Source organism: Lissotriton vulgaris, chromosome 1_1, assembly GCF_964263255.1.
Source record: "Lissotriton vulgaris chromosome 1_1, aLisVul1.2, whole genome shotgun sequence".
In the NCBI taxonomy this organism is placed as follows: domain Eukaryota; kingdom Metazoa; phylum Chordata; class Amphibia; order Caudata; family Salamandridae; genus Lissotriton; species Lissotriton vulgaris.
In genome coordinates, this window is record NC_141685.1 from 1,816,784,956 (window position 1) to 1,816,799,291 (window position 14,336).

Here is a 14,336-nt window from a genome sequence, read left to right on the forward strand (position 1 = left end):
TGAAACAATGTCACTGATGTACTAATCAGTCACATTGCAAAATGCAGAAACACAGGTGGCTTCAGAACATTCTGCCTAATGAATATTTTTTAGGCAGGAGATAGTTTGCAATGCCTGTGTACACCGGAATGGAGGCCTGCATCACATAGCAGACCTCAATTTATAGTCTTTGCATTACTGACAGAAGCTGCTTCAGAAATAGTTTTCCTTTGCAGAATGATATATGGAGGAGCATGCAATGATAATTCCACCATGGCACGCCCCAAACTCTGCCATGGCTGGTCCCAAACCTGACTGCAGACAGAGGAATGTTATGCGTAGGTCTAGCCACCCAATCATGTAAACATCCTAGATACAGAAAGTGAACCAAAAGTCCAAAAGACATACCAGCCTTGAGGAGAGAGTAATCCCCTTCACAGAGATCTATGACACATTGTGGTGAAAGCCAGAGATCCCTGAAAACCACAAAGTTGATCCACTTGCTCTCAACCAAGACCATCACCATGGGGACATGGAACGTGAGGACCATGAATGTTACAATGCAAGAGGCAGCAGAGATGAAAGATCACAACCTTGCCTTGCTTAGCATCAGGAAAACTAGATGGACCATCTGAACAGAAAAGACTTGCCCAAGGAGGAATGCTGCTATATTTTTTAAATGAGGAAGAGAACACCCCACAGACTCAGGGAGTAGCACTGATGCTAACGCCAGCAGCCAACATAGATCTGACTGGATGCGAAGCCCGCAGTCTCAGACTCAGAAAAGCAGCTTCCTCACAAAGAAAAAGAGGATCAATATGAATGTTATCCAATGCTATGCACCTACAAATAATCGCGAAGAAGAGGAAAAAGAACTGTTTTACAACAAACTCCTCGAGAGATACCCATACTGATGGGGGAGCTCAATGGCAAGAACTGAAGCCCCAAAAACCTGATACGAAGAAGCAATGGGAGACAATGGACTAGGTGACATGACCAAGAATGATGAAAGGCTTGCAGATCCATGTTCCCCAAACAGTCTGGTGATAGATGGAAGTGTTTTCGCACACAAAAAGAATACACAATGCATCGTGGATGTCACCAGACCATTTAACAGAGAATCAGATCAACCATTTCTGCATTGCAAAGAAATTCCAGAGGTTGCTGCAGAATGTGAGAGTGATGAAAGCGGCAGATGTGGAGTTAGACCATCACCTTGTCGCTGGCTGGCTGAATAAAAAGATGAAGAAAGCATGGATGGAACTGAAAACCAACAAGGAAGCAAGGAGAAGCTTAAGAGCAGACAAGCAAAGATCCATTGATTCAGCTTTGCCACAGAAGCCAGGGAAGCAGCAAACTTGCTGTTGTAGAAAAACTCTACAACAGCGAGGAAATTCTTCGGCAGAAACAGAAAGCCAGAAAGACCTGATAAAGACAAAGCTGGGAAGACAATCATCAGTAATGAAGGCCAACAACAAAGATGGGCGGAGCACTTTGAAGAACTGCTGAATCAGACCACACCACCATCTCCGTCAGACATACAGTCAGCTGATAAGGACTTGCCAATCGACTGCAGCAGACCAACCAAGGATGAAATACTGCAAGCCATCAAACCACGGGCGGTTCCTCTGCTAAAGCGGAGGAGCGTCGCCCCACTGCTTTTAGCAGTGCAAAAAAATAAAAAATAAAATGATAATAACACAATGCTACTTTATTTTTCCCTGCTCTGGCAGTTTTGTGGGGCAGGGTGGGGTGGGGGTATGCTGCTCACAGAGCAGGGGGAGGGAGTGGTTGGGGCACTTTCTAAGTGCGCATGACAGTTTGGCCGACCATCTTAGGCTGGTCAAACAGTAATGCACACTTTGCATTTTCTCCACCAGGCTGTATTGCAGCCTGGCTGCAGAACATGCACAGGCGCATAGTCCCTGTCTGATCACCGAACCACAGCACTTAGGAGTGCCGGGGTGTTTCCTGCTTCCGTTACGGTACTCATCGGAAGGGAAGCGGAGGTGAGGCACAGTCAGCCGACCCAGTAAGTGATTTTTCCCCACCCCCTCTCCCACCCCACCACTCCTGATCCTTTCCAGCCACCACTGCATCAAACATCTGAGAAATGGGAAAGCAACAGGATCTGACAACATTCCTGCTGAGGCAATAAAGGCAGACATTGAAACATCAGTAGAAATACTCCAGCCCATGTTTCGAAGGATCTCTGAAGAGGGAAAGGTGCCATCAGAGTAAAAGGAGTGATATCTCATCAAGATCCCCAATAAATGTGACATGTGTAACTGCATAAACTACAGATGAAAAACTCCCAGGGACCGTGTTGGAGAGTCATCTTGGACAAAATAAAAGAACAAGTAGATGCTCAGTTGTGAGACCAGTAAGCTGGATTCAGCAAAGATAGATCATGCACAGGCCCGACTGCAACACTGCACATCATCATTGAGCATTCAATGGAATGGAATTCCCCCATCTTTGTCAACTTCATTGACTAAGAGAAGGCATTACACAGTGTGGACAGGGAGACCCTTTGTAACCTCAACTACTACAGTGTTCCAGATAAACTTGTAAGAATCATCAGGAACTCTTACGAAGGAATGATCTGCAAGATAGCACATAGAGGACAACTCACTGAAGCCTTCCAAGTGACGACTGAAGTCCACCAGGGTTGTTTGCTCTCTCCTTTTGTATTCCTCCTGGCCATAGACTGGACCATGACGACATCCACAGTAGGGAGAAGAAATGGGATATTGTGGACACCTTGGATACAGCTTGGCAACCTGGTCTTTGAAGGTGACCTGGTCCTTCTCTCCCCTAACAACCAGCAGATGCAAGAGAAGACCGACAATGTGGCAGCCACATCTGTACAACCTGGCCTCAACATTCACAGGGGGAAAAAGATTCGGAAAGCTAACACAGCCAACACAGCTGCAGTCACTCTTGCAGCCAATGCAATGAAAGAGGTTGAGGCCATTGACTACCTGGGCAGCGTCATAGACAAGCAGGGTGGAACAGACGCGGACATCAAGGCAATAATCAACAAAGGAAGGGCTGCTTTCATACAGTTAAAGAAGATCTGGAGCTCCAAGGACATAATGCTGCAAACCAAGATCAGGCGTTTTAACACCAATGTAAAAGTGTCCTTTTGTATGGAGCTGAAACTTGGAGGACAACAGTGACCACCACCAACAAAGTCCAGACCTTCATCAACACCTTTTTGATGAAAATCCTCCAAAGCTGCTGGCCAAATGCCATCAACAACAGTGGTCTAAGACAGATGACTTTTCAACTCCCTGCCCATGAAAAAATTATCAAAGAAGATGGGGAAGGGATAGGTCACATCCTACCCAAGCCTATGTCAAACACCGCCAGGCAAGCCCTGATCTGGAATCCTTACGGAAAAAAGCCAATGAAGGCCAAGAAACACCGGGTGCCGAGGCGTCTGGGCTGAATGCATGGAGATTGGCTACACCTAGAGTCAGATTGAAAGAAAAGCCCAAGACAGAGATAGCTGGAGAGTAATAGGTGACGGACGGCCTATGCCCAAGGAGGGGTAGTACGCATAAGTAAAGTAAGTATGCCATAATACTCTGGAGCACTGTCTAGCCCCCAAGGGCTGACATTGATGATTCCCAAAGGGAAATCATTTATACTGATAGCTATGCCTTCACATATCTGATAGTGCCTCAGGTTGGGTGTCAGCATCTGATCAATGGTTAGCAGCCACAACTGCTTTTGAAAAGTATTGATACATACATTTGGAACTCCCAAATAAGAGGAGATGCCCCTTTCACGTCTCCTCCTACTTGTGATTCTAAATGGGTCACAAAATCCTTTTTGTAAGTTGAATAGACATTTCTGACTTGCTACATGAGTATCATACATAGCAAGTCAGGTTTTGTGGGTTCAATGCCTGTGTTTTTGAAATTCACAGGCTTTGTGACCACAACATTGTTTTGTACAGGAGGCCCCAAATTCCTAGTGAATAGCCCACACCACACAATCCCTGGAAGGATTCTCTTGCATCTCTACACCTTCAATTTGGTTTTTCAGGTTGCCCTTCCTCACATTTCTCCTTCTCACCGGATCTGGTTATTTCTTTTTTGCCGACTTAGAACTGAAATGCCATTTAAATACCAATGCTACACAGCTGTCCATCTTTCCTGTTTAGCCTTCCCAAGTCAGGCTTTCAACTAAATTATCTTCATCAGTAACAGACAGCATTCCACTTTCTACAACCAAACCACAGCAAAGCCTTGTCCACTTTACAACCATTCTCCCCATTACAGTTCCCAGTTTTTTTTATACTACACCAATCTGTTTATCTATGCTCTCTAATCTAAATTTCACCATTAATGCTTCTCTGTTGTAAAACCTTTGCTAAGGATGACCACCATATAACTGCTGATGGCTGCCCTGTACTTTATAGCCATAGAAGCATCTATTAATTTATATGTTGGCTAGGATGAATCTCTGTTTTGAAGACTTCCATGGTGGCCTCTCCTTATGCTTCAAAAAGCCTGTAAGCTTTGAGTATCAAACATAAAGACCAGGTTTCTGCTTCCTGGAGGTCACTACACTGGTTAACAGTGACTTTTTGGACAAAAGTCAAACTCTTTCTTGTTAGACTTCCTAGGTACAGCTCACTTGTCATCCTTCTTTCCTTGATGACTTTCTAGACCAAGCGTGTCCATCAAAGGTATGGAAGGGCAGTGTCCGTGTTAGATATGTAAAACAACAACTGCATTTGCCTTAATCTAAATTCATATTTGTGGATCTCCTGAAAATCTGTCATGGATTTAATTCACTCTTGAACCTAAGGTGGACATCACTAATCTTGAACCTTTCTACTCAGACTCAAATTGTTTTTCTTATGCTCCCAAACACAATTCTCCAACGCTGGAGGAAGGCCGGAATGGCAATCTTTGGAGTATTCTTCTGATAACTTTTAGACCCAAACAGAACCCTACTACCACCTCTTGAACGTTCATCTATTTTCTCCGTAGGTTCTCAAATCTCATTTTGGTGGTCATTGGGAAGCATAAAGAAACAGTTAGGTCCACTTTGCATGCTAAATGTGTGTATTGGTTTACTTTTGCATTAATTCATTTATGGTTGGAAGTGTATATGGTATGTGGTACACAGCTACACCTGGATAGAGATAGCTAAAGAATATTCAAGGAAAATATCATGGGTGGAGCCACATACTCCCCAGGTTTTCATTCAGATGGTTAGCATTCTCTCATACCACATTACAAATCTGGGAAGGCATGCATGTGATACTTCCCTTCTCATTTTATAAATGCGTCAATTGGTAATATAATGTCATTTTCCTTCACATTTTATTTGTATTTTTTATCCATGGGTTAGTTCATCATACCTGATTTGCTCCAGTTTTTGTGCACTCTGCATTCACATGACAGCCACCATTATTCACAGAGCAGGGGTTGATTTCTTTAAGGAAACACAAATATTGCATTAACTGGTATAGCAAGAAAGAGGCAATCAAGTTACACGATTGTTGTTTTAAAGAACTAGAAGATTTGTGTTAAAATTACAAATAGCCCTTTTCAACATTTGCAAATGCAGGTATTACATGCTGAAAATCTTCAAACGACTGACATTCTCAGCAGTTTCCCTTGTTTGATTAAAAACTATAAATTATATTGTGACTTTAAAACAAATTCTCGTTGTTTGTTAAATATTTATCTATGACTTTTCTAACATTAAAAAGAGTGGGAATGAATGCCATATGAAAATAAATTGGACTTGTTTGCTAAAACGCTATGAAAGTAAGCAATAAAAAGCTATGATTCTGTTTTTAACAACAATTCAGCTGTTCAACTTCCACATAGGGTTGACAACTTATAACAGAACATGCTTTGCAGGTATTAGAAAACTGTGCCCTATTTGGAACACACACACACCCACACACACCCTCACACCCGCTCAAGAGATGACATCCCACAAATTTTGCATTCCAATGTTTATTGCCTCTCCTCAGCAACACGAATTCGCTCCTATAACCGCGTGGTCTGTAGGCACGTGCACAGGAATGGGGATCACACGTCGATTTGAAGCAAGCAGTCTTTTTGTCAGATAGGACATTCCTTGAGGTGGGTTAGAGCGCTTCAGACCACGAAATCTGGAGATTTCAATTAAAACAAATATCAGGTGTTGTCAAGGTGACAACCTGGACAAGTGTTACTTAACCATTTTCCTCTAATTTCGATTTTTTACAACAGTTTTACAGAGTTCTGAACAGACTCATTGGTGGGGAATGAACCAGGATCGAAGATTGAAGCCAATGTGAGCCATGGTAGTTAAACACATAGGGTTCAGGCGGATGATCACACATCAAAATCTCTACTAGCCAGGGCAGGGATGCCCAAGTTAAACAATGGAAAGCAGTTATACGTCACCAACATAGCACAAACGTAATAACTGGGTTAGGGCTAGCATAATAGTATCTTACGATAACATACGCAACAAAACCGTATAGACAATGAGATGGCCTAATGGCTAGGGCGCTCGACCTCGGACCTGGTTCGAGTCTCGGTAACGACGCAAAAACCTCCTGTGATTCTGGGCAAATCACTTAATCTCCCCGTTCCTAAAATGAAAGTGTGTCCTCATGTAATGTAACTGGTGCCATGTAAAGTGATCTGATACTCGGTTCGGGTCTAGTTCGTTCTATATAAAACGCTGCAAAAAAACATCTGTAGAAACCCATGTGGAAGGGATCATCAACAAACCAGAGAAAAGCACAAGAAGCCAATTGGGAAACAAGGAATTTGTACTATTCCTCTCAACTCCCTTTATTGATTTATCCATTGAATTTTCAAAAGTGGACTCTGATGTTTGCTCATTATTTGGCCTGACTGAAAGAGAAAGAGATATGCTTTTCCAACTAGAATATGGCCATCGTGGCTGAAGGGTTTGGGAAAAAGCCAGACGTTGTCTGAAATTGATGTCATAAAGCATGCATTAGTATACCTGCTCAGTTTTCCGTCTTGTCTTTCCTGTATATGGGCTGTTACAGTAACAACATGATGACTCCATGCAGACTGGCATTGGTGTCTGTGGGCTGGTGTACAAAGAATAATCATCACTACTGCTTCTGGGTAGAATAGGCTGATGTAGAGGTATAGGGGTCACAGCTTATCACTACGCTTTGGCCAACTGCCTCCTCTAGGACTTTTAGCATCGTGGTGACCTCCACCCACCCTACACCCCCTCCAGGTGCAGTAACACAGCTGCATTCTACTGAACCACATTTTCAAGGTTCTTATTAGATGGCTAGGCACACAGAACACAACTGTTACAGGACTTGCATAGAATTTAGTTGCAAACTAAAATGCCCCACAAAATGCAGTGGTTGGTGAATGAATAAGGCATTTTCCAAACTAAAATGGTCAACAAAATAATGTGCTTGCAAGATAAATAAGGTATACAACAGAGTTGTGCACTAACATAGGTTTAGAGTGACTTGGGGCATGCAGTGATACACTACGGTGAACTCCTGTCTCACCAGACACCAAGTATGGGTAAAGCTGCCAGTCTGGGGAGGGTTCATGTTTTACGCAGTGACCCAGTCAGCAGCCCCCCATCATTGTTTCTCCTCCCAGTCTGTCACACATTCTCAGGTGATGCAGCTCCTATCTAAACCAGTGGAGTCCTCTTTCACTCCCCTCTAAGGGCTCCAGGTGAGCTGATGGTAGGCTGTTGGAGGACTGATGGCCATGCATCCAACCTTATGGGTCTCTGAGAATTGAAGACAGTCCCTCGGCTGGGATGTGACGTGGCTCAATGTGTAAAAACAACAGCTTGCTATGTCATCATTCTGTTCCACCTGTGACTGCAGATATCCAACTCGCTGCAGATGTCTGTTCCTCAGTACAAAATATTCTTATGTCAGTGGCTGTCGCATTAACAGCCTTCCAATCTCCCACACACTCTCAGCATTAGTAGTGTGTGAGGCAAAAAGACACGTAAACCAAAATGCCCTCGAAATCATGGGTTAAATCTAAATTGTACAGAAGATTGCACTGAAATGATGTGATACCATGGCCACGGAATGTTTTGAAGATGCGTGCACTATACATGGTGCAATGCAATCAGTATTTCAAAGAAGCATAATAAATTGAGCCATTTGCAAATTGAGCAGCAAAACCCGGGTCCAGGCAGAGGGCAGTGTCATCACAAGAAATCCACTGGACCCACCTCAAAGACCAAGCTCTACCAACTGCCTGGCACAAGTACAAATGTGCAGCAGCGATCTGTGGTCAGACAGGCCACAAATGCTGCATCTGGTCAGGGTCCATGGATATTTCAGTCCGCATAGTTCTCAGGAAGAAGTCAGGCCCAGGCTGAGTTGCTGGATTCAGATCACAGCAATAGGTAGCCACTGTCCACAGTCATTCCATCCCCCACCAATTCGAGTCCCATGAAGTTGTACTTTGATCGCGATGATGACAGAGCGTGCTTTTCCTCCTCCTAAGAGGACGCTGGAAGAACACTGCTGCTACTGTGACCAGCCCTAGTGATACAGAGTACCAATGAATGGAGGAACCTGCCCATTTCCAACCACCCATACCATCATCTATTCATTTTCAGGTGTACACAGTGTTTAGAAGACTTCAGAGAGGAAAACGTAGCAGAGCAAGACCCCAAGAAATAGCAATACAACCATGCCACCACCGATAGGACATAATTTCCACCTCTGTGACACAAATTTGATGTATTCTCTCCTTCTAACCAAGAACACCCTGCAACGTGGATTTTCTTTTTGTACAGATCGAACAGGTACATCTTGCATCTTGTACTCTGTGTCATAAAACGTGCAGTAAGACTGGAAACAATTGTGGTCTTCGTCTTTGCATGATCATAAACAAGTATGGGAATGACAAACACAGCAATCTTATCCATACGAGCCAACACTCAGCAGCAGACTGACACTTGTCTCTATCGATGTCCTAGAAGGTACCACCAGTCAAGGGTATTCAGCTTCTATTGCATTAACTGCTGTGAGAGAGAGCATTTACCTACCCGTGAGGAAGTCAAGCCTCTGCTTGTCATTTGAGTACAGTCAGAAAGACACCAGAGCCATCCTAGGATGTATCACCATAATGTCAAACTGGTGATAATTCTAGATTTAGGCCTTCTAATATACCCCATTATGGAAAATATATTTCAGGGAGCTAATGCCTATTTATTTATTTATTTGCGGGTTTGTAGAGCGCTTGAATCGACTCCCATTGGAGTATCTCTGCGCTTAGGAGCCAGAAAACAAAGACAGCAAAAATGACATCAGCTGGATCTAGATCTGATTTCTGAACAGCAGGGGTTTGAGCTGCTTTCTAGAGACAAAGGGAGTTTGGTCCACAGTGAAGGTCCCGTTACAGATAGAGCTTTGCCACCGTGCCTGGCCTTTCTGGCATGGTGGCAAAGCTCTATCTGTAGGAGAAGGTGGTCGCTGGATCTGAGAGATCGGGTCGGAACATATGGAGTAAATTTATTTTCCAGGTAGGCGGGCCCTTGTCCGTTTAGACTTTTATGTATTAAACAGCATATTTTAAACTTCGTTCTCTGCCGGATTGAGAGCCAATGCAGTTGTTCCAGAAGAGGTTTAGATACCGTTCTCGGGGGGGACATTCAGGACTAGGCGGGCCGCCGTGTTCTGGATTACTTGGAGCTTAGCAAGCACACCCTTATTTGCAGAAAGTAATAGGCTGTTACAATAGTCGATCCGACTTAGCACAAGAGCCTGTACCAGAGTTCTCCTGAAGGAGTCTGGGAACAGGGGGAAAACTTTGCGCAACAGGCTGATAATGTGGAAGCAAGAGCCTATGACATAGTTGCTGTGCTACTTCAGCGATAGGTCTTGATCAACACGAATCCCTAGATTTTTAACGACCTGTTTAGGTTTGGGAACTGCTCCCAGGTCTTTTGGCCACCAGTCAGGAGTCCACAGCATTTTGGCATCCCCGAACAACATGACTTCTGTTTTGCTGACATTACACTGGAGGCAGTTGGAGGATATCCATTGTGCTACAGCCTTCATGCCTGCTGAGAAGGAGCTTTTTACTTCAGTGGAGAGAGTTTTGAAAGGGAAGAGGAGCTGTGTGTCATCCGCATATGACACTGGGATGAAACCATACATGCGCATCACTCTTGCCAGGGGTGCCATGTAGATGTTGAAAAGAGTTGGGCTCAAACAGGAGCCCTGTGGCACCCCTTTCAAAATCTCTACCTCCTCTGAGAGATATGCACCCATGGTGAACACTCTGGGTGCGATTGGATAGGAAGCTCCTTAGCCAGGCGAGGGCTTTGTTCTTTAGTCCAATGTTAGCTAACCGGTCAGTTAAGATGGTATGTGACACGGTGTCGAACGCTGCCGACAGATCTAGTAGTACCAGGATCAGGGTGTAGCCTTTGTCCTGATATATATGAAGGTCGTCCGAGACTGCCTAGTGTCGAGCTCAGCTGGTAGGTTCCCAGTTGACGATACTTTTCATTCAAAGCTGTACCACAACCATATGAGCAATTTCTTCTCACATGGAAATGGCATTGAATTAATCACAACTAGGAAGGTCCATTTCAGCAGGAACATCTGGATGATTGGCTAAAAGAGCATAATGGCACTCCCCTTCCTAACAGAAGGAGTTATGGCTCCTGCATGCTGTTTGTTAGCAAGCCACTGTGTGCACACCAAAGTTTGATAGCAAGAGTCGGGGTGTGGGGTGATACGCCCATGAAAGCTGATCCTAAGTTTAGAGGTGAGCAACCAGGGGCGGCTCCTCCAGTAAGGCAAAGGAGCCTCGCCCCACTGAGCAGGTCAAAAAGGAATAATAAAATGATAATCACTCATTTTTATTATCATTTTATTTTTCCTTAGTTGCTCCGCTGGGTAGGGGCGCGGTGGGGCTAGGATCTGACAGAGGAGCTGAAGGAGGAGTGTTTTTCACTCTCTGCAGTGCACATGACGGTGTTTCTGGCCATCTCAGGCCGGATAAACCGTCATAAGCACTTTGCATGTCCTCCACCTAGGCTGCATTACTGCCTGTGTTGAGAACATGCCCAGGCCCCCTGTCTCCACTTGAGCACAGAAGAACGGCGCTCAGACCAATCACAATGCTGCATTGCAGCGTTGTGTTTGGCTTAGGAGTGCCTGGAAGCCTGAGTGCTTTCTGTTCCTGCCCTGGAAGTGGGTGAAGAGGACTGAGAGGTGGATGTACATAGGTAAGTATTCCCTCCGCTCATGACACCCCACCCCCTCTCCCCCATTCCACCAGTGCTAAATAGCAGCCTCCACTGTGGGCAACTAATGTCACTGCTACCTTACAAATAGAAAAGACAATGTGCATCTGGTTTTTCGGGTCATCTCTGTCATGCAGTGAAACATTTCCAGTGACTGCTAGCATATCCATAGCGTGATTGCTGTGGTACGCAAGATATCCACACATCATAGCGCGTCACAGAATTGGTGCACAGGAACGGCAGCTTCAGCACAGATCGCCACCCTTTATGTGCAAGGTCTGTTCTATGACGCAGGATGGGAGGAGGCCACCAATGTTATGAGCTCTCTGACATTTAGTGGAAGATAGCCACTAGTGGTGTCCTTGCTAGCAAGAACATGTCTAGACTTGAAAGGTAGCTTGACAATTTGAAAGAGACTGACATTGCACAGCGAGTACATCTTGTGTGAAGATTCATACATAAGATATCTGAAAAACCCATTGATATCTCTACTCGGTTCTAACTTTAATGAGAAAGTGGCTATAATTCAATCTGTGGGAGTGGTGGAAACAACACACACTATTACAAAGTGTAAGAAAGCACTCGTAGAGGCGCTTGCAAGAGCTGCTGGTTCCAGATCAGCGAGGTACAAAAGGGGTGGTGATGGACAGAGCATCTGAACCAATCAAACACTCACACCCAGTCAACAGATCTGGGTTTAATTCATCACAGTTCTTTAGCCCCCTCTGCCACCCCAGTTCAGACATGCAAATCAGTCTGACCATGTGCCTCATGGGAACAGACCAGCCCGAACTGCCAAGCCATGCCTTCCCTGGACCGGACACAGGCTTCCTAGGACCGGTTTCTGGCATTACAGCCGTCTTCAGCCAGGCTTGCTTGAATCCTGTTGCAAAGTGAGCAAAGGACTCAACGTCTGAGCATACCCTGCCAACTTATGGCGAACAAAGCGGTAGAAAAGGGATGGTGATGGACAGAGCATCTGAACCAATCAATCACTCACACCCAGCCAACAGATCTGGGTTTAATCCATCACCGTTCTTTAGCCCACTCTGCCACCCCAGTTCAGACATGGCCATATGCAAATCAGTCTGACCCTGTGCCTCATGGGAACAGTCCAGCCCGAACTGCCAAGCCATGCCTTCACTCGACCGGAAACAAGCTTCCTAAGACCGGTTTCTGCCATTACAGCCGTCTTCAGCCAGTCTTGCTGAATCCAGTGGCAAAGTGAGCAAGGGACTCAACGTCTGAGCATACCCTGCCAACTTATGGCGAACAAAGCGGTACAAAAGGGGTGGTGATGGATGGGGCATCTAAAACCAATCAAACACTCACACCCAGTCAACTGATCTGGGTTTAATCCATCACCATTCTTTAGCTCACTCAGCCACCCCAGTTCAGACATGGCCATATGCAAATCAGTCTGACCCTGTGCCTCATGGGAACAGTCCTGCCCGAACTGCCAAGCCATGTCTTCCCTGGACGGGAAACAAGCATCCTGGGACCGGTTTCAGATTCATAATCCTCATCAGCCAGGCTATCTTGAATCCAGTGGCCTAGTGAGTAAGGGACTCACGTCTGAGCATACCCTGCCAACTTAGGGCGAACAAAGCGAAACAAAAGGGGATGATGGACGGAGTGTTTGAGCAAATCAAACACTCACCCCCAGTCAACTGATCTGAGTTTAATCCATCACCATTCTTTAGCTCACTCAGCCACCCCAGTTCAGACATGGCCATATGCAAATCAGTCTGACCCTGTGCCTCATGGGAACAGTCCAGCCGGAACTGCCAAGCCATGTCTTCCCTGGACTGGAAACAAGCATCCTGGGACCGGTTTCGGATTCATAATCCTCATCAGCCAGGCTATCTTGAATCCAGTGGCCAAGTGCGCAAGGGACTCACGTCAGAGCATACCCTGCCAACTTAGGGCGAACAAAGCGAAATAAAAAGGGATGATGGACGGAGCGTTTGAGCAAATCAAACACTCACCCCCAGTCAACTGATCTGGGTTTAATACATCACCATTCTTTAGCTCACTCAGCCACCCCAGTTCAGACATGGCCATATGCAAATCAGTCTGACCCTGTGCCTCATGGGAACAGTCCAGCCCGAACTGCCAAGCCATGCCTTCCCTGGACCGGAAACAAGCTTCCTAGGACTGGTTTCTGGCAATACAGCCGTCTTCAGTCAGGCTTGCTTGAATCCATTGGCAAAGTGAGCAAGGGACTCAACGTCTGAGCATACCCTGCCAACTTATGGCGAACAAAGCGGTACAAAAGGGGTGGTGATGGACGGAGCATCTGAACCAATCAAACACTCACACCCAGTCAACAGATCTGGGTTTAATCCATCACCGTTCTTTAGCCCACTATGCCACCCCAGTTCAGACATGGCCATATGCAAATCAGTCAGACCCTGTGCCTCATGGGAACAGTCCAGCCCGATCTGCCAAGTCATGCCTTCCCTGGACCGGAAACAAGCTTCCTAGGACCGGTTTCTGGCATTACAGCCGTCTTCAGCCAGGCTTGCTTGAATCCAGTGGCAAAGTGAGCAAGGGACTCAACGTCTGAGCATACCCTGCCAACTTATGGCGAAAAAAACGGTACAAAAGGAGTGGTGATGGATGGAGCATCTGAACCAATCAAACACTCACACCCAGTCAACAGATCTGGGTTTAATCCATCACTGTTCTTTAGCCCACTCTGCCACCCCAGTTCAGACATGGTTCCAGATCAGAGGCCGGAAGAACAACCACAGGACCACTGTCAGGCTGTTGTTGTTCAATTCTCAATCCCATTGGTTCTGGCTCAGCAGGAAGCGACTTGGCAAATGTAACTGTTAGTCAGACATCACTGAGTGATTCACTTTTCAAGTCTGGACTGCTAGGGCCTTCAGCTTAATTGGAAGCAGATGCGTAGCTGCAAGAAGCACTCCAGATAGCATAGGAAAGATGATGACCCATTGCAGTATTGGGCTCCCAGGTGTCTGTTCACTGATCAACAGTTGTCGATGTGGCCATTAAAAGTATACATCCCTGCTGCTATACAATCAAAGGACGTGTTTAGTGCTGCAGAGTTTCAACACAGCAGATGTCTT

The 14,336-nt window shown here is 45.6% G+C and overlaps 1 protein-coding gene across 1 annotated transcript in view; it reads right to left on the minus strand.

The window, feature by feature from the left end:
- The window catches only part of STAB2 (stabilin 2), an 880,852-nt gene that overhangs the window by 285,200 nt on the left and 581,316 nt on the right, over positions 1–14,336 (minus strand). The window contains exon 43 of the mRNA XM_086919174.1: positions 5,363–5,436. Within this exon, the coding sequence (XP_086775300.1) occupies positions 5,363–5,436 (74 nt within the window). The remainder of the gene's footprint in view (positions 1–5,362; positions 5,437–14,336) is intronic.